General features: G+C 50.0%; 2 protein-coding genes across 2 annotated transcripts in view; one reads left to right on the plus strand and one right to left on the minus strand.

Annotated features, from left to right (window-relative positions):
* Nucleotides 1-1,622: 1,622 nt before the first annotated feature.
* Gabrd (gamma-aminobutyric acid type A receptor subunit delta) lies at nucleotides 1,623-14,513 on the minus strand. Its single transcript, XM_028891428.2, has 9 exons — nucleotides 14,331-14,513; nucleotides 6,896-7,008; nucleotides 6,535-6,602; nucleotides 6,225-6,445; nucleotides 4,619-4,701; nucleotides 3,923-4,060; nucleotides 3,155-3,310; nucleotides 2,709-2,920; nucleotides 1,623-2,360 (listed from the first exon to the last, which is right to left on the minus strand). The coding sequence occupies exons 1-9, from the start codon at nucleotides 14,396-14,398 to the stop codon at nucleotides 2,070-2,072; spliced, it is 1,350 nt and encodes a 449-aa protein (XP_028747261.1). The 5' UTR covers nucleotides 14,399-14,513; the 3' UTR covers nucleotides 1,623-2,069.
* An 80-nt stretch (nucleotides 14,514-14,593) lies between these two features.
* The window catches only part of LOC114708231 (transmembrane protein 52), an 80,623-nt gene continuing 75,186 nt past the window's right edge, over nucleotides 14,594-20,030 (plus strand). Inside the window, exon 1 of the mRNA XM_037203263.1 lies at nucleotides 14,594-14,823. The gene's annotated coding sequence lies outside the window, so the exon portion shown is untranslated. The remainder of the gene's footprint in view (nucleotides 14,824-20,030) is intronic.

The raw sequence follows: 20,030 nt of genomic DNA on the forward strand, positions 1-20,030 counted from the left end.
TGAACCCACCCGCCCCTCCCCTGAGGCATAGAGAGCTGGAGCTGGTCCTGCCTGCTTTCCTGGGGGTGCAACCTAGGTTGCACAAAGGTGAGAGGTGACAGTAAGTAGTCTTGGGTTGTTTACAGTGTGCATCATCTAGGATTTGGGTCCCCATCCTCAGGCAACTCTGAACCTGTGGAGGTGGAAACAGTAACCATGTAGGAAGCTTCTAGAGCAGAGGTGTAGAGATGGGGAAAAAGTCTGCCCCTGGGCCTGAGTAAGGATATTCCTCCCTGTGGATGTCCCAAGATGGCTGGGTTTGGACTACCTCTCCTGCTGTCAAGAGCTGGGATGCCAGCTGGCCCAGATCTGGCTTTGCTTGGCCACCAGCTCTCTGTTGGCTCCTAGGCCCATTCTATCTTTGTATCTTTGTAGTTCCTGGCCACACTAGAGCTCAGCGCTCCCACCCCTGGATGTCCTGCTAAGCCACACAACCTCATCCTTTAGCACCAAGCAGCCAAGGACCCAGGAGGAGGAGTCCTTAGGTCAGGGGTCTTTGAGATGGAGACAAAGAATGAGCCGAGGGAGCCAATGCCTTCCTCTGCACTTTGAGAACAACGCAGCCCCGTGTCCCTCGTGAACCTGGGAGTGACTTCATGACACTGACACCTACAATGGTTTGGGGCTGTGGAGGGCCACTGGCCAGGTCCTGCTATGGGCACTAACTGGTTCACACAGTCACTTTCCAAGCTCCTTAATGGTATAGAGTGGGGGCCCACCAGAAGGGAGCCACAGGACCAATGGGGCATGGTCTGGGCACCACCCTGATTAAGCAGGGAGGTGGGCCTGGCTGACTCTGTCACCTCTTGAGTTACTAACTGCTGACTGTGAAGGACCCTGGAGCAGACCCAGGATGAAAAGCTGTTCTGCTAATTGTACCCTTTGTTCCTTCTACATGGAAGACTCAGTGTATGGGAAAGTTGGACCCCTTTATTAGCCTATCACATGCTCTGATGGCTTCGGGGTCTTCAGGCTGCTGTGGGATATAGCTAAGGGGTGTCTGTAGGGCCTGAGGTGGCCTCTGAGTTTCTATTACCTCATCCAAGAAGGCACCATAGTGGCACCTTGGGTCTGAGCCTCCACCAGGTTATCAAGGGAGTAATGACTTCTTAAACCATCCCCAGGTTCCTTTACTGATGTCTCAGACACAGCCACATCATTCATCTTCTGGAATGCTTCCCCGAGCTTCCCTGGCTCCAGATGTGTTCCCAGTTCTGAGATTTTTAGGAAGGCATTTCAAAAGTGTGTGGCTCTGGAATCTGGGGCTCTCAGCTCATGCTCCCAGATCTGCGTCTGCCTTGGTGGAAATGGATCCAACGTAGCCCGGTGACAGGAACAGGATAGATACCAACGCATCAGGCTGGTGTCATCAGTACTGATTCTTCTCCTTTCCAACCCCTCCCCCACTGTCATCCTCGGCTAGTCAGCCTCCTTTTGGGGACCCAACCCCATTGCTTTCCCTGCACACAGAGCATGTTTACCCTAGATTTTACAGGTTTCCCTAGGCTGTCCCTACCCTCCTCCTTCTTATCTAGCCCTATGGCCGAGAAGCATAGGCAGAGAAGACCACAGTGCAACTGGCATGTGCAACAACAAAGACAGCAACCAGCTGCCAGGTCAAGGCTTTATTTCATGCTGGGACCAAAGAGGCCTTGTAATGCCCTTCTCCCCCAGTTCACCAGCAGAGTGGTCATCCACTTCCACTCTCCTTCTCTCTGATCCTGATCCCACAGAGCAAAAGCCTAGAAATCAGGATCATTCTGAGTCTAAAAATTCACAGCTCCCGTGGGCCCAGCAGTGCCAGGCTCAGCTTCAGGGTCAGGTCAGCTATGGTCTGCTATGCAAAACCAATCCTGCTCCATCTGCAAGAAATGCTGGTTGGTCTTTAGGGCAAAGCTGAGGTAAAGCTCAGGAAGCTGCAGCTTCCTCTCTGTCCCACTCTGAGACCCACAGAGAGGGCCATTCCTCCAGGAGCATCTGGCCACCCACCCCCCCAGCAGCGGGCGAGTGAAGTGGCCGCTGCACTGCTGTCACATGGTATATGCTGCCCAGTAGATGATGTTGACAGCTGCGAAAGCTGCAGGGAACACGGCTCGGGCATAGATGTCGATGGTGTCTGCGTCGATGGGTTTGAGTCTGGAGCGGATGCCTCCTGGGCCCCCTGGGCGGGACGCCCCCTCTTTCTTTGCCTCCACTTCCACAGACCTATAGGAGCCCATGAGGTTCCCAGGGACACGGCCCTGGCGACGGGAGATGGCCAACTCCTGGCTGACCCCAGCAGCCGAGAGGGAGAAGAGGACAATGGCATTCCTCACATCCATCTGCAGAGAGTGGGGTGGGGAGACAGGAGGATGGTGCTGAGGATACCCTGACTGCCCAGGGCTCCTGTACAGTACCCTGTTCAAGCCAATGGAAGTGTTCCTGTCTATGCTTAGCAATCAGCACTGCAGCCCTACAGTAGTCTGTGCTCAGGAGCCAGTCCCAGGGCAGGGACTCAGGGGTCAAAAGTGACCTTCTCAGTGCCAGCCAACAGAACAGCTCTTTCTGCTCCCTTGTTCCAGGGAGAAATCCATCCTTTTTTGTTTGTTTGTTTGTTTGTTCATTTGTTTTTGTTTTTTTGTTTTCATCCTTGCTTCTGAATCGTGAGACTAACCCACCCAACCTCTCACCTCCGGCCTTGGCTTTGTGACCTTGACCTTGGCCTTTCGTTTCTTCCTGTAGTCAGCGTTGAAGTGAGCAAATGCATACTCCACCAGGGCAGCAAACACAAAGACATAACAGATCCAGAAATACACATCCAAGGCCTTGATAGCAGAAGCCCGTGGCAGGGAGGATCGGGCACTGACCATGAGTGTGGTCATCGTCAACACAGTGGTGATGCCTGGTGGGAAGGGAAGCCGCGGCTGGAGCCCGCCCGTCTCTTTCCTACCCTATCCCTGGGTCCCAGGAGGAGAGGAGTTCTTCAGCCCTCTACTCCCACCTTAGGCTCCACTGCACAGGGCAGGCAGAATGAGGTCTAGAGGCCAAGGGATTAGTTCACAGCTATCAGGGTGATGCGGTCCTTGTATAGCCCTTCCTTCTATCAGCTCATGGGAGAGAGAGAGAAGCCTCATACCTAGAGATACCCTGGCAGGCACCGCTGCCTGGCTAATCCAGAAGGAGACCCAGGACATGGCAACCAGCAGGACAGAGGGCATGTAAGACTGGATGATGTAGACACCCCGGTTCCTCCGAAGCTGGAAGTGCAAACTGAGCCTCGGGAACTGGCCAGCTGTGGGGACAACCCACTGTCAGATCAGCTCCTCCCCCACCACTCCATTTGCCCCACAGGTGTCAGGGAGCAGACTTGGTTGTGTGTTTGGCCCACTATGAGGCTCAGATGGAAGATCCTAGAAAACCCACCCTTCCATACCTTGCCATAGGTCTGGCCACAAAGATGTTGGGTCACTCAGACAAAGAAGAGAATGGTTCAAGTTCATTGAATTGGTTCTGAGCAACCTGTCCAGCAGGGTAACTAACCTAATGGCAGGGTAACTGCCCCCATCTCAGTGCCTTCTGCCCCACTCTGTGCATATGTACTCTCGGAAAGGAAAGGTGGCCAAGGAAGGGGCTTAGTCCTAAGGTTAAGGGCCTATAATACCCACTTCCATGTTCTCTCTAAGCCTAGAGTACTGGGAAGAAATATCTCCGGAATAAGAAGGCAGAGACCTGGCTATGGGCATAGCAGTGTGTTCCCATTCCATTTGAGCACAGCCAGCAACACTCAGTTAATGGCTAACTCAGCAGTTTTCCAGCTGCATCATCAGCCCTCAGAACTGGCTGGCAGCTCTGTTATAAAGCACAAGAAACCTGCAGGCAGCTCACAGGCATGCCCCTAAGTTACCCGATTTGAAGTTCATCAACTCCGTGGTGAAGCGGTAACTGGTGATGGTGAACTGGGCCAGCTGCAGCCGGTCCAGTCCGTGGATCTGCTCCTGGTTTTCTGACCAATAATAGACAATGTCCTCAGAAGAGTAGCCATCTGTAAGAGAGCCCACCAGCGGGCAGCAGAGTCTAGCTTAACCCTTGGCAGTCTCAGAGGGCATGCCCCATCGACATAAGAGCCTGAGGAGTAGGGCTGGCCAGGTGACAGTCACAGAGACCTCACCCACTCAGATTCAGCTGGGGATGCGTCCTTGGCTCTGGCACAGTATTCTGCATCTCTGAGAAGGTTGATAGGTCCAGAGGTGCTGACAAAATCGGAACCATCATTGATGGAGGATGCAAAGGGCCCCAGGTCTGTTGTGTTAGGATAGCCTGGTTGCCACAGTCAGATTTTCTAGGCTCTTCTCCACCTGTGCTGGCTAAATTCCCTTAGGCCTTTCAGCCTGTGCTTCTCCTATACAAGCTACTGGCTCATAGGGAAGCCCTATCCTGGAAGCTTCCCTGTGCTCTGATCCAGGTCAGCCTGGCCCTGGCCCTGAGCTGTGCAGCCTCAGCCCTGGGTCCTGCTCCACTGGAGGAGCCAGCACATCCCCAGACAGAAAGGAGCCCACCCCACCTTGGGGAGGGCCAACCCCACCTTGGAGAGGGCACTCACAGCTCTCCAGGTCCAGCATACACTCCTGCTCATCCATGGGGTACTTGGCGAGGTCCATGTCGCAGGCCACTGTGGAGGTGATGCTGTATAGACAAAGTGGGTTGGTGAGGTCATGGTGCCCTTTGGAAGCTGGCCAGTCCCCTGCCCCTAGACAGCAGATATTCCCCCCTGCATCAACACAGAGGAGCCACCTGCTTGTCACGAGCCACATGCAGCTCCAGCTGCCTCTTGGGTTTCTTTAGCGTAATTCCGGCATCTGGGCAAAAACTGAAAACTAGGGTAGTCTTAATAGATATTTGTAACTGCCTTTAGAACTACCAAGAAATGGATTTCATTTATTCTATTCTCCTTAAAATGCTTGACTATTTGTCCAAGTTACAGGTTTATGAGGCAAGAACCATCCTCAGCTCCCTCGGTACTAGCCTAAGGGAGAGCTGGTAATTACAGCAGGGTGGGTTCAATGCTGCCAAACGATCTGCTTTTCCAGGACAGACCAACATTTAGATTATTGTGTAAATCTCTAGATCCTTTTTTGGTTTGTTTGTTTGCTTGCTTTTTTTTTTTTTTTTTTTTTTTTTTTTGAGCCCTGGCAGTCCTGAAACTCACTGGCCCTGAACTCACAGAGATCCCACCTGCCTCTGCCTCCCGAGTGCATGGATTAAAGACGTGCACCACACTTGACAAATCTCTTGATTTTTTTTTTTAAGTAATGGTAACTTCAATTTTTAAAGGCACCTGGTAGGAGCAGCATATCCATTACCAGATAAGGGAATGGACAATGGGGTCCATCTATGCAACGAGGACCATTCAGCCCTGCAGGCGGTGAAGCACTAACAAGCTACAGCACAGATGAACCTTGAAGACACAGTACTGAACGAAGCCAGACATAGAAGGCCACACACATATGAATCCACTTCTGTGAAATACCCACAAATTGGTGAGGATAGAAGCAGGGTGGGTGGTGGCCAAGGTCTTCGGGCTATCCAGGTGTGGTGGTGCACAGCTGCAATCTCAGCACAGGGGAGTTAAGGAGCAAGAGAACCAAGAGTTCAAGGTCAGCCTTGGTTACATAGTAAGTCGTTCAAAGTCAGCCTGAGCGACATGAGGCCGAGTCTCAAAAACCACGTGACTGATGAGATGGCTGGGCAGGTGAAGGCTTTTGCTTCCACTACTGGTGGAAGGAGAGAACTGACTCCCACAAGCTGACCTTTGACCTCCTCACATGTGTCACAGCACATGCGTGTGCAAGCATGCGTACACAAAGCCGAAGTGTGGCCGCTTGTTGGAGGCATCTTGGCACCCCAGAAAGTGGTCCTTCCTTTGGAGCAATTGAATGTCACAAAGGCAGTTTGGGGTAAGATCACAGAGGTTGGCTGTGCTAAAATGTTCCCTGTAAAATGGTGAATGTGCAGTATATGGATTTAGCCTCATTTGAAAAACAAAAACACCTGTCTGCCTCCTGTAGCGTCTGGAGCTAATGCCAACTAAGCAGGCTCTGAAAGCTAGAGGGTACAATGGGCATCACACTCTCTACTACTCATGTCTCTGTGTCCTGGAAGAATGAGGGTATGTCCCTGAGCAGCAGGGTAAGGCAGGCCCAGCTCACCGGATGCTGTATAAGATCACACCGTCAGGCTGTAGGCGGATAAGCTTGTTTTCCACAGTCACATCATGGAACCAGGCGGACTTGGCATTCACGATGAAGGTGTCGGGAAGCCACAGCTTGTCCACAAAGCGGCTGTCCAGACCGAGGGTCTCATTGGTGTGGTTATAGGACAGCCTGCTGTCCCGCCAGCTCTGGTGCAGGAACACCGTCATGGTGTACTCCTGCAGAGGAGGAGGCCGGCGCTGACGCTGTTGCCCCTTGCTGCCCTCCTGGTGGCCACAGCCCAGGGGCAGTATTGACTGGTACCTACCATGTTTGCCTCGGAGATGTGGTCAATGCTGGCTACCTCTAGGGCAAGCGCCACGTTCACAGGGGGACCTGGAAGAAGCAGGGCCTGCTAAGGTTATTGTAGTAGGAACTGCAGCCTGGCACCCCAGTTGTCCTTCGAGGCTAGCCCAGACAGACAGGACAGAGGAACAGTCAAAGCCTTTTCTGGGAACTTGGAGTCGGTACACATTTCCCACCGTGCCTGGGGAAATTCCTCTTCCATCTGAGATGGCTGGGGCTTGAAATCCAATGAACCCCTGGAGTTACCAAACCAGATCCCAGCAGAACCCACACCCATAGCAAACCCTCCTGCCTGTGCCCCTGCCCCCATCAGCTGCCCATACCTCCAATGCCTGGTCTGAAGTTTCGGGCATAGCCCTCCATTAGGCCATCCAGGTTAGGGAGCCAGGATATCTCCAGGTTGGAGCCCACGTAGTCCCCGATGTCATTCATTGCTCTGGAAACACAAAGTCAACTGGTCACAGCAGGCAGAGCACCAGGGCCTGGGGGTGGAGCACTGTCCTCAGCACACATGCCAAGGAAGAGCAGGTGCCATCGCCCCCCCCCCTGCCCTTTAGGCAAGACACAGGACAGCACAGAGGTCCTCCACACTTCTGCTACCTTCCAGTGTTAGGGACCTTTCTGTTCCCTGTGCCATCTCAGGATATAGGCAGAGATCTCAGGCTCCTTGAGGATCTCCCTAGTCTCCCTCCTCCACATGTTCATGGAGGAAAACCAAAGGCTTAGCCATCAATCACCTGTGTCCCAATCCCCAGGGCTTGTCCCCAGAGCAGAGGACTCCAACCCACAAGAGCACATGGCCTTCCTGTAAGCAAAGTTTCCCTGGATGTGGCTTGAGAGAGAGAAGCGTGAGAGGTACCCAGAAACTTGGGTGGGCCGTTATCCTCTCAGGAGGACCCCCCACCCTCCAGGTGGTCATGTACACCTAGAATTCAGCCTGACACTGAAGCAGGTGATTACAACAGCCTGTGCTGGCCTTGCTGTTTCCAGCAGAACTACTAGGTAGGACAGAAAGGCAGGGAAAATCTTGGGGACATGAGAAGAGAGAGGAGCCCACTCACTCTGGAATGCAGTTGAAGCTTCTCAGCCAGCGGAGAAGTGAGAATTCTATACAACTAACAATGGTGTGAGGTCTTTTTTCTTCCCAGCAGTAAATTGGCAATTTTTTAGAAATCTCATTCAGAAACTCCATTTACAGGAAAAGAACATGTCCTAAACCCTTTGTGTAATTCTCGTGGCTTCTGGTTTTACCTTACCAGGTTATAATCCAGGGTATTGCCTGAGCCACCCTATAATCTCACTTGCCAAGAGAGAAAAAGGAAAAGGAAAAAAGGCTTCTTAGCAACCTTTTGAGATGCAACTTGAAAGCCACAAAAACTAAAAAAGGCATTTATGGCTAATGTCAAGACAATGAGTTGAGACTTTCCCTTGAGACACCTGTACATTTCTCCTCCTTGCTTGACTTTGGAATGCATGCACACGCTAGTCATGGCCTTCTTTCTGAGTGAGTTTTCAATCCTCGTGTTTAAACTTATATTAAAATATCGGTAATAAGGCTGGGCAGTGGTGGCACACGCCTTTAATTCCAGCACTTGGGAGGCAGAGGCAGGCAGATCTCTGTGAGTTTGAGGCCAGCCTGGGCTACAGAGTGAGTTCCAGGAAAGGCACAAAGCTACACAGAGAAACCTTGTCTCAAAAAACAAAACAAAAACAAAATATCAGTAATAAAATCTGGCCTTGTAATTCCAACACTCTGGAGGCAGAGGCAGGCAGATACCTATGAGCTCAGAAAGTCTAACCTGTTTATACAGTGAACCCCAAGCCAGCCAGAGCTATATAATGAGACCCTGTCTGTAAGTAAATAAGTGCCTACCATCTCCATCTTTACCTAACAAACTGGCTAGTGCTGAAATTTTTCTGTGCTGAAGCAACAAACACCAGCTTGGCCTGAGTTGTTGAGGGCCCTAAAAGTGTAGGGGAACTCCTCAGCTGCTGAGGCGCCAGTGAAGACTTCCCTCCAACAGATCCAAAACTGTGAAGCAGACGGACCCATCCTGCCACCAACCCAGACTTTGCCAGAGCATGCAGCCTTAAGCAGCCTCTCCATACTTTCTTCTGCTTGCTGGAACCGAGTCCTCCACCCTTCCTTGCCTTCCCAGCCGTTGTTTCCACCTGAAACCTCAGTCTGGGACCTTGCCTGAGTGGAACGTCTTTGTGAGTGTAATTAGGATAACATCAGAGCAGGGCAGGCAGAGAATGAGAGCAAACGATGGCAGAGATGGGAAGGCAGGTGAAGACAAGGGCGAGGCCGGGCGGGGCCTCCACAAGATGAAGGGTACTGAGTCCTGCTGGCTGCCACTAGAGGCAGGAGGGAAGCTGAGGGCGACTGTCCTCACAGACATTCCGAGGGTTGGGGGTTTCAGGCCTTCAGATGTACAAAAGAAAAAAACTTCAGTTGTTCGAAGCCACCCAGTTTGTGTAATGTGTTGTGGCAGCCTAAAACACTAATGCGTGCTACGCTCCTGCCCCAGGGGACAGTCCGCCATGAAGGAGTGGGAATGATACCAGGTAGGCAAGGAGTGAGACATGAGGTGACTGAGGAAAACGCAGCTGCCATCTTGCTGACCATGTCTGCTATTGGTCAGAACGTCCCTTTGTAGTTAAATGCCCTTGAAGGCTCAGTGAGGCTGATCGCTGTAGATCAGAAACAAAAGCACCAGGCCGTTCTCACACGTGTGCACAAACAAAGGGTCTGCATCCTCAGGAGACCCTGTGTCTTTATAATATCTTGTGCATTATGATGCTCACACATTCGATTTTTGTGCAAGTCATGAGAAGAAATATCCTAAAAGGAAGATCCTGCCCGCTATGATTTGGGAGGGGAAAAGTGTTACTTACCTCCCATGAATATACCACCCACCACAAATGTTCATAAAAACATCTCTAAAATCCACAATCCTGAGCCACTGGACCGCTCTCTGCCTGTGTGCAGCCAGCTCTAGTCTGTTTTACAGTACTTGCTTTGCTAAATAAACTTCTACTTAAATTGTCTGTCTCTTGACAGAATTCCTTCCTTCAAGAAGACAAGAACCAACAGATCTCCTTAACAGTAGAGACCAGTCACGCAGTGAACCTCTTGTTACTCTGACCACCTGACCAGGGACAGGGGAGTAACTTTGGATATGGCCTCCAGGGCCTTGGTCTGGGATGGTGGAGGGAGTCTGAGCCAGCTCTACCTGGCACTACCAGAAATGAGGCCTCTTGCTGGGTGGCCCCATCAGGCCACTGCAGCAGTCCCTCAGCCCTCCTGGGTACTGAATGCCTGGCTCTCCCCTGTACACTGCTTGCTTCTCTATGTGGATGTCTCTCAGTACCTGGAACACACCTAGTAAGGTACACTGGTGACCTAGGGGCTGGTTGCTCCAGAGATCCTGCCTGTACCTTCAGATTGCTGGGATAACCCCCAACCCCCAGTACTTTTATGTGCTAGGGTTCAAATTCAGGACCTTATGCTTATGTGCCAAGCACTCTACCAACTGAGCCACAGACCATCAGGCAACTCCTCTCTAAGGTGAGCCACAGAGAGGTAGTCATAGCCTAGGTTAGGCAGAGGGCCCGGTCTCATGGGAAGAGACAATGCAAGTGGTGTTAAGAATAATGCTAGCCAGGCAACGGTGGCACACGCCTTTAATCCCAGCACTTGGGAGGCAGAGGCAGGTGGATCTCTGTGAGTTCGAGGCCAGCCTGGGCTACAGAGCGAGATCCAGGACAGCCAGGGCTACACAGAGAAACCCTGTCTCAAAAGACAACGAAACAAACAAACACAGACTAATTCTACAGGTGGGTCTCAGGGTCTCTTCTGCCTAGGCTGGAGGCTATATAGAGGGCAGCCTCTTGGAGAAAGTGACAGTGGGAGGCTCTGGATTGTGAACAGGACATGATCAGTGGCCATGGCAAAGCAGAGGTAGATATGAAGGGCCCTGGAGACAGGGAAAGCCTCAATCTGGAGTCAGGGCAGGGATTCTGAACAGCAGGTCTCATAGTTAAATTCACAGTTTAAACACACACTTCTTTCGGGTGTGGTAGCACACGTATGCCTATGATCTCAGAGATGGGGGTAGGAGGACCAGGAATTTAAGGCCAGCCTCAGATATATAGTGAGTTCAAAGCTGGACTGGGCTACATGAACCAAAATGGGGGGGGGAAATAAACAATAGCAACAACAAAACCCTACACAGTTCTGCTAGAGCTAAAGTGGCTGGGGAGCCAGACAGAGCTTTGCCTTTCTCTGCACAAGTCAGACCATGACTCTATTTACTCTTAGGTGTGTCTTAGGAGCCCTAAAGTCTTCCCCAGTTGGGGAGGCACCAGTAGCAGATGGTCCAAGGCTTCACTTTCCATCTCATATTTCATTTATCTGCTTCATATATCAGACTTTGAAGAAGTTGTTTGGTATCAAATTTTCTAGCTAACAAAATTTTCCAAATCTCTGGCCTACCAAGTACTACTACTTTAGCCCATCACGATGGACAAGACAAGATATATGGGTCTATTGTTTATTCCAAACAGAGGGAAAGAGATTGCTCCCTAGCCATCTCCCAGAGTGAGAGATGGAGCTGGAGATGAGACAATGTGATTACAAGGTATGAAACAGTTAAATTAAGCCCTAGCCTCTAACAAAGTACAATTAAGACTGCAAATGGAAGTCATCCTGAAGGCCAGATGTGAGGGGACTTGAAATGGGCTTTATTTTTGGACTACCCAGCTGTCATCTAGGCAGTGTGGAATGAGGACATCAGAAGACACTGTCCTTCCTGGCCTGTCTCAGGGCAGTGGCACACGTGTGCATATTTCTCTTCTCTCCTTATCCTAGGCCTGCTTGGAACATGAAAGTAAGCACTTAACTATGTTCTAGGAGCAAGAAAGGAGGAGACTTCACTCACTCCTGTGTCTCTTCCCTGCTGGGAAAATGGCTTCCATTTTCCAGCTGTGAATAAGTACAGAGGACTGGGGTGTGAGGAAGGCTCAGCTACCTGCCAGGTTCTGGGATCTGAAGCCCACTGTCCCTACAGCGCTGGCTCACGACAGGTTTTATAGAGCAGGTGTGCTAATGGGCAGGGAGTACACACATTCTGCACTCAATGAACATAACATGGGGTGGAAAGGTCTCCATTCTTACTATTAAGTTACAGGTATCATGGCAGAGAGCTGCTGGTTCTCCCAAGCTCCCTTGGAGACCACTGACAGCCTGAGATTGGGATATTATTTTAATAGATGGACAGAGAGACTCAGACACATATCAGGCTTTGATTTAGAGATTCAAAGTCTTGAGGCAGAGCAGATGCAGTGAAAACATATTAGCTGCCCCCTTGAACTACTTCTGGTGTGTTATGGGAACTCCTTCCCTCCTCCCACACTGAGAAACGAACCCACCCTATGCCTCTGGAGACAGAAAGGGAAGGTGGGTGCAGCTGAGCCAGGCAGCGGATGCTCCTCACTGCAGCATGCATCCACTGCGCACACACAAGCCCACGGATCCCACAGCTCCACTTTTAGAGCAGCATGCTCCTTGCTAGCACCCCAGTTACCAAGGCAAAAAAGAGTATCGCGACCATCGCTCTGTGAGCACCAGGGAGATGGAGGTGCCAGCAGCCTGGGAGGGACTCCCACACGGGTGTGCAGTTGACAAGCTCAGTGCCCACTATGTATGCAGGTCTTCACACTCTGTGCCCAGCCCACAAATATGACATATACACTTTTTCCCTATCACACAACGAACCACTGAGGTTGAGACTGAGGAGAGAATCTGGAGACTAAGAGAAGAGGGGAAGTTGTCTAAAGTAGAAAGGCCAGAAGAGATGAGAGGAGAAGCCCTGCATGGTCAGCACCTTGCTAAACATGAAGGTCACCACAAGGACTGAGCCGGCAGCTGTGTCTTTGGCTCCTTCCCACCCTGGAGACATCCTTTAGCCCTGTCACACTGCTCCATGTTGTGTTATTGTCAGGCCAAGCCAAGAAGAAGTCTGGGCAGAGCCTTCTAAGGATAAACTTTTAAAATATGACAAGACAGTACCTATTTTCAATTAGAGGATGAAATGGAAGCTCGGCAGAGCAGTGGCATCCTCCACTTCATGCATGGTGCTGTTCCATAGAAAATCAGGATAATGACAAGTCTCAGGCTTGAGTCTCTCAGCTTTTCTGCTCAAGAAAACAGGTACACAACCCCCTACCCAACACCTCAGAAGCTTCACACAAGCCAGGGTTTATAATTTCTTTTTTGTTTTTTAAATTTGGGGAAGGGGATAGGCTACACATGCAGATTTGAGGGAGGGGTCTGGAGAATTTCCCAGCAAGCAACCTATAAATAGGTCCTGTAAATAGAATAAATAGACACAAAATGAGCTTCATCTCAGCACAGGACAGGATTTGTCACCATACGAGTTTTGGAATCATGCTAAGACTAAAACGTTGGGGTGTCAGAGCCTCTAGAGTTTCAGATTCTTGGCCATGTGGCCATGGATGGGGCCATCATCTGACCCCTGAGCCTCTGACAGCAGAGCTGCTGCTGTGCTACTTTGCTTAACCCTCCTTTCTGAAGAGAAGGGAAATAAAGCCCACAGAGACTAAGAAGGAACAAAGCCCTTTCCAGGGCACCGGCTGATCAGAGGCTCACGGTCAGTGCCCATTCTCTGGTCTCCAACCTAGTTATAACATTTGTAGCCAGATCTAGGCCTTCTGGACCTGTCCCCCACCTGCCAACAGAGAAACTCAGACACCTGCATCACCTGCTTCCTGGATATCTATGGCCAAAATACAGCTGGCATGCGGCCATATCTCTTGTCCATCAGTCAGTTAGTTAGCCATCAAGTCCAGAGCACAAGGGACCTGTTTGGGCCATTTGCTGCCTCTTCATCCAAATGATTTTCACAATCCCCACCACCACTCATGACTTTCATGGAAGCTGACTCTGCCCAAAGTGACCAAGGTGACCAAGAGTGGGTTTTGGGTCAGAGAGCAGAGAAAGAAGACAGGGACTGTGGGGTGTTGGAGGCTACTGGGAGGGAGCTCCAGCCAAAGGCTTTCCTTCTCAGACTCTTCTTGCTCTGGGGGAAACAGTCCTCCTTCTTCCCCAAGAATATAGTCTCCTTCCATGGTGGGTATACTACTTGGATGTCATTCACCTGCAGTCAGGATTCAGTTCGTAAACTCTGAAGCGACTCCTGAAAGGAGACACACAGTCGCCTCTGCCCTACTGACAGGGGTGGGACAAACGTTCCTGAGGCGTCCATCCAAGCAAGAGGCAAAGGATGGTCATTACTCCCGACTCTCTCAAGGGCAGACCCCAAACCCCCCTTCCCCCAGTTCTCAAGTCTTTCCCTTCTTTTTGCCCTCAGCTCATCCTGCCATGCTTCATTCAGCTCAGCACCTGGAAGGGCACCAGGGGGCAAGAAGCAGCTCAGTGAGAAGTAGCCAAGGCCAAGGATGAAGAGAGCTGTCCATATTAACCTAGTCTGGAGGCTCCAAACCCGCCCCGCAGCACAGCGTTCAGCACCGGGGACGACGGACAGCACCCAGGCATCAGAAAGAGGTCGGCGGGGTCCTCAGAATTGGAAGAACAGCCCTTGCAAAGCGCACCTGGGTGGACCTGGGGGTGAAGACTCAGGGTCCTGGCAACTCCGAACTCTGCCCCGCGGAGGACGCCCGCCAAAGGACGAGTCCCTCCCGCCCCACATCGTCCCCGGCCCGGGAGGCGCTCACCTGGCGCCATGGTGCGGCTGCGCGCCCAGCAGCAGAAGCGATGGCAGCAGCCAACCCAACACGTCCATGGCCTTGCGGGCTCTGCGCGGGACAGGTCCGGCCAGCCCCGGCACGAGCAAAGTTGCTTCGCCTGTGGCCGCGCGGCGGCACCAGAAGGGCGGGAGCGCGAAGGAGAGTGGCGCGGGCGCGAGGGGAGGACGGATCACCGAGCCCGCCCCGCCCCGCCCCGCCCCGCCCCGCGCTCCAGTCCCACCCCCGCTTGCGCGCCCCGCCGCACCCGGGAGGCTCCTGCGCGCCCCAAAACACCCTGTGGTCGCTCCGCTGCGCTCCCTAAGCCTCGCGTGCGCTCCCTGTCCTCTCCATTGTCCGCCAGGAGTGTGGCGCGCCAGACCCTCCAACTGCTGCCCTTGCTGTCAACAAACAGGTTCCTCCACGTGTCTGTCAGGAGCACAAGCGACTAGGGCGCAAGACCTGCGTGGACTTCGTCGGACAGGTAGTGTTCCTGAGGCGGCGCTTGCTTGGGCAGTTCGTGAGGGGTCTCAGGCCTGGTCTGCCTAGGCGGGGGGCGTCCCTGAAGCAGTCATCTTCTCTATCAGGGAACAGCTCCCCCCTGCCCCCCCCACGCCTCCACCCCCTGCCACCACCACCACCACACACACACTTAGTAGCATCAGCTGCTTGTTGTGCACTTGGAAAGCATCCTATTCCCTGGACACCCTCCATCCGATGACCTCCCCCATGAGAGAGAAAGCTGTTGGTACTATTGACTGTCTCTCTGAACAGGAGAGGCTTCTGATAACGGAGTCTGGATGGTCAGGCCCCATCTCACCCGTCCACAACAATTAGGACACGTCCTACCTGACACTGACATCGACCCTCAAAGCAGAAGACTCACACATCTTCCATTTTAAAAAATTACCTTTTACTTTTGAAATTATAATATAATTCTATCGTTTTCCCCTTTCCTTTTCTCCCTCCAACCTCTCACATATATTCCTCTTTCCTCTCTTTCAAATTTATGGTCTCTATTTCATTAATTGTTGTTACATGCAAATATGTATATGTGTATACATATATATTCCTAAATATAACCTGCTCAGTCTGTATAATGTTACTTGTGTTTTGTTTTCAGAGACGATCATTTAGCTATTGGATAACCAATTAGTGTACTCTTCCCTGGACATAACTTTCATTTTAACTCTATTGACTAACCCTAACCCTTTTAAAGAAGATACATAATTTGTTTTTATTTTGTGTTCATTGGTGTTTTGCCTGCCTGCATGTCTGTGTGAAGGTGTCAGAAGTCCTGGAACTGGAGTTACAGACAGGTGTGAGAGGCCTTGTGAGTGTTGGGAATTGAACCTGGGTCCTCTGGGTCCAGTGCTTTCAGCTGCTGAGCCTTCTCTCCAGCCCTGGAGGATTCCCTTTAAAGGCTAATCACAAACTTCAGTCATTGTTCAGCCTCATTTATTGACATCACTGGGTGCCTGGGATCACACAAAACACTTTATAATGGTCAGGGCTGGAGAGATGGCTCAGCAGTTATGAACACTGACTGTCCTTCCAGAGGACCCAGGTTCAATTCCCAGCAACCACATGGCGGCTCATAGCTGTCTGTAACAACAGTTCCAGGGGACTGGACACCCTTACAGAGGCAATGCACATAAAAATAGTAAACACGGCCGGGCAGTGGTGGCGCACGCCTTTAATCCCAGCACTTGGGAGGCAGAGCCAGGTGGATCTCTGTGAGTTCGAGGCCAGCCTGGGCTACCAAGTGAGTCCCAGGAATGGCGCAAAGCTACACAGAGAAACCCTGTCTCAAAAAACCAAAAAAAAAAAAAAAAAAAAAAAAAAAAAAAAAAAAAAAAAAAAAAAAAAAAAATAGTAAACACTTTTTAATGGGCAGATTCAGCCTACCAATGGTGTACACTGCACCTGTAGTTCCAGCTACTTGGGAGACTGAAGCAGAAGATGAGTTGTTTAGATCCAGCCTAATGAATGGAGCAAGAATGTCTTAAACTCAAGTGGTCTAAGTTCCCTGGGGATGACTGGCCAGACAGAGATGTATAGAAAAAGATGAGTTATGGAGCTTCAGCACAAGGCATTCCTTAGACATTTTTTATTGTTTTGCTTGATGTAGTCTAGGTTGGCCACTTGCTATATAGCCAAGGATGACTCTGAACCCCTGATCATCCTGCTTCCCCTCACGTCCTGGGATTACAAACTTTCAAAACTTTGTTCCTACTAAGATTTCTGAAAAGTAGTTTTGGAGGTTTGGTTCCTCCCCGCCAATATGTGCAACTCATTATCTCCCCATCTTCCTCTCCCTGTGGGCTCTGCTAAGGGAATTGGGAAAGACAACCATGGAGCATACTCACCCGAGAGGAAACAGAGTTGGCCCTGTGTGTCTGTTAGAATCTCAGGCTGTTTCTAACATGCCCGAAGACACTACAGATTGTTTTCACAGGCTTTCCTCTCCCATCATTGCTCTGAGGAGAGCCCCACTCACTGTCTGCCCCCACGAGGCGTCTATCACAGAACGGCCGCCCATCTCAGAAGTGTGTGCTTTCTTCCAAGTACCTCAAGAAGCTCCTCTTCTAGTCTTGGTGCACTTAGAGTATGTATTAGGAGACCTGCTACCCTGACAGAATAGTAGTGAAGTGGGACTGGAGAGGTGGCTCAGTGGTTAAAAGCAGTTGCTACTCTCGCAGAGGAGCTGGGTTTGATTCCCAGCATCCACATAACAGCTCACAACCATCTAGTTCCAGGGGGTCCATAGCCCAACCAGGCATGCATGTAGTGCACAAACATATGTGCATGCAAACATTCATATACATAAAATGAAAACAAATAAATCTTTAAAAAAAGAACAGTAGTGAAAAAGAAACTGGGAGTTCAAGCCTACTCGTGTGATCCCTTCACTATTCATTCTTCTGGCATCTGCATCAATGATGCATCTTCATTGTCAATGTGATAGGTTAGGAATCACCTAGGAGAGGCCCTTTGGGAGTTTCTAGGCAGGTATTTTTCAGAACAGTTCAACTGCAAATGTAAGACTCGCCCTGAATGTCAGGTGCCGTTCCATAGGCTGGGGTCCCAAGCTGAATAATAGAAGGGAACAGAAGAGAGAGCAAGGTGCTGAGCACAAGCATCTCTCTTGGCTTTCTGACTGCAGATGCACCATGACCAGCTACCTCACTGCTGACACCAGAGCTAGAGCTGCTCTTCCTGACAAGCTTCCCCAACCATGATGGACTGTGCCTCTAAATTGTAAACTAAAATAAACCCTTCCTTCTCTAAATTGCCCTTGTCAGATATTTTGTCAGATAAATGAGACCTACTAATACACCTCCATTACTATGTATTTGACATGAATCAGGTAGAATCTATTGAGAACCCTTGCTTGGATAATCAAGGCAATGGCTGCTGTGTCTCTTGGTTCTGGGCAAGGAGGCATGTTGCTCTCCCAAAATGGGACTGAGCAGGAAACCTGGAAGGTTGAAAAATCCTGCCTCTTTAGGCAGCCACAGGACTCACGAGTTCAGTTTATCTGTGAATAGCAAGGTCCTTGTGGCACTGATAAAGCCACAGAGGAATGGTCTCCTGGGGAGCTCAACAATCATGACTGGCCTGCAGTCTTCCTTGCCGTAAGTTTGGATGATGGTTTTGTTGGTGCATCCAGCACATGGGAAGGGAGGGAACAAGTGTGAGGCTTGGACAGGGGAGTTGGCCTAAGCCCATTACTGCAGTACCACAGCAGCAGGTTGGCCCCAGGAGGTAGAGGTGAGTCACACAGCCTGCAAGAGGAAACTACATTCTCTAAATTTAAAGTCCTTGTCTGATGCAATTGTGAATTTGCTTTATTATTTTCCTGGGAAAATGTACTAAATAGAGAAAAATGACAGTGATACAAATAGGGTTTCATTGAGCCTAGAGTGTAATTATTAATCCTGTGATTTTCAGTTAGATTGTTCATGTGGATAAGCAGGAGAAACTTGGCAGAAAGGATCACGTACAAAATACTTGGAGCAGACTAAACTCTATAGTCTATTCAAAGAAGGCATGCGGTCCACTCAGAAGAGGCCTTAGCTGTCATTTCCTTAGTAATCTCAATCTCAAGCACCACTGAAGAGTTTTTTGGGACACTTAGAACATTTGTTTCTGCCTAGAGCAAAACAGGCATCAAAGTACCATTACTTGAATTTAATGTAGAGAAGTTTGAATTCTATTCTCAAATTTTGTTTTGAAAGTGTCATTTTACTGAGTGGTGGTGGCACACACCTTTAATCCCAGCAATCAGGAGTCAGAGGCAGGCAGATCTCTGTGAGTTTGAGGCCAGCCTGGGCTACAGAGCAGGTTCCAGGGGAGCTGGGACTGTTATATAGAGAAACCTTATTTTGGAAAAAAAAAAAAAAAAAAAAAAAAAAAAGGAGAAGAAGGAGAAGGAGAAGGAAAAGAAGGAGAAGAAGGCGAGGAAAGTGACATTTTGAAGTCTTTCGCATGATAGAAAATGTTAGACACAAATTAACATTTCTAACAAAAGAGCTGTCAATCAAGCGAGAAAAACTCTACACTAGATATGAGCATGATTGAGTCTATATCACAAAAACTCCTAAAAATGGCTGCTAGAGAGATCCAACACTAGACTTAATATACAGGGTATCAGACTGGAACTTCTGTGGCTACACTGGAGCAACTTGTGAGGAAGGGTTACCATTGGTCTGTCTTCTGGACCTGGATTCTTTGACTATGCATGCTGATGTCGGAGAAGTCAAGGAAGGTTTACTAGCTAGGCTTGGTGGTGAATTCCTTCAATCCTAGTACTCAGGAGGCTTAGACAGTAGAGTTCAAGACCAACTTAGTCTACAATAGCATGTCCAAGGACATCTAGTTTACATAGCAAGACCCTGTCTAAAAAAACATTTAAAGTAGAATTTCTGTCATTTCTTTTCATACTTTATAAATAGAGTCACACAGTACGAAACTGGTATAGATAGCCATCCAAAGTTGCTTCCAATGATCCTGCTTCTGGTTTTTAGAACTCATTTCCTGTTGTATGATCTGGAGCCAACAAATTGTAATGATATCCCTGGGGTGATAAGGAATCACCAGACTTGGTCATAAAAGCCATCGGCTTAAGTCTTACGAGCATATCTGGTGCTTCTGTTCTTTGATGGAGCCCCTTGCTCAATGTGAGCTGATGGCAGAGCAGGAAATGAGGTCAGCTTGGACATATTCATAGCCAGGTGGAACATAGGCCCCAGTCCCCAGATGGAGGACCTAAATCCTGTCCCCCTCTCTCAGTAAGCCTGGAAGTGGGTAATGCCTAGTGAGCCTTGAGCCCCCTGAATCCTCAGGTGACATCTGACTGCAGAGCTGAGAACAACTACACATTTGTTACTGCATGCATCAGCATTTTGGGGCATGGGGATGGATGACAGAGTCTTACCATGTAGTCCTGGGGAGCCTGGAACTTGCTATGTGGATCAGACTGGTATTGAGCTCACAGACAGCTACTTGCCTTTGCCTTCTGAGTGCTGAGGTTTAAGGTGTGCACCAGCATGCCTAGCCATCAGTGTTATCTTTTTGCTGAGTTGTATTGCCTTGAGTATAATTTAACTTCCCACCTGTTGATGGTCATTTGAGTACCCAGTTTAGGCTATTATAAGTAAAAATGCTTTGAACATTCAAGTACAAGTC

This window comes from Peromyscus leucopus, chromosome 2 (assembly GCF_004664715.2).
Source record: "Peromyscus leucopus breed LL Stock chromosome 2, UCI_PerLeu_2.1, whole genome shotgun sequence".
Taxonomy (NCBI): Eukaryota; Metazoa; Chordata; class Mammalia; order Rodentia; family Cricetidae; genus Peromyscus; species Peromyscus leucopus.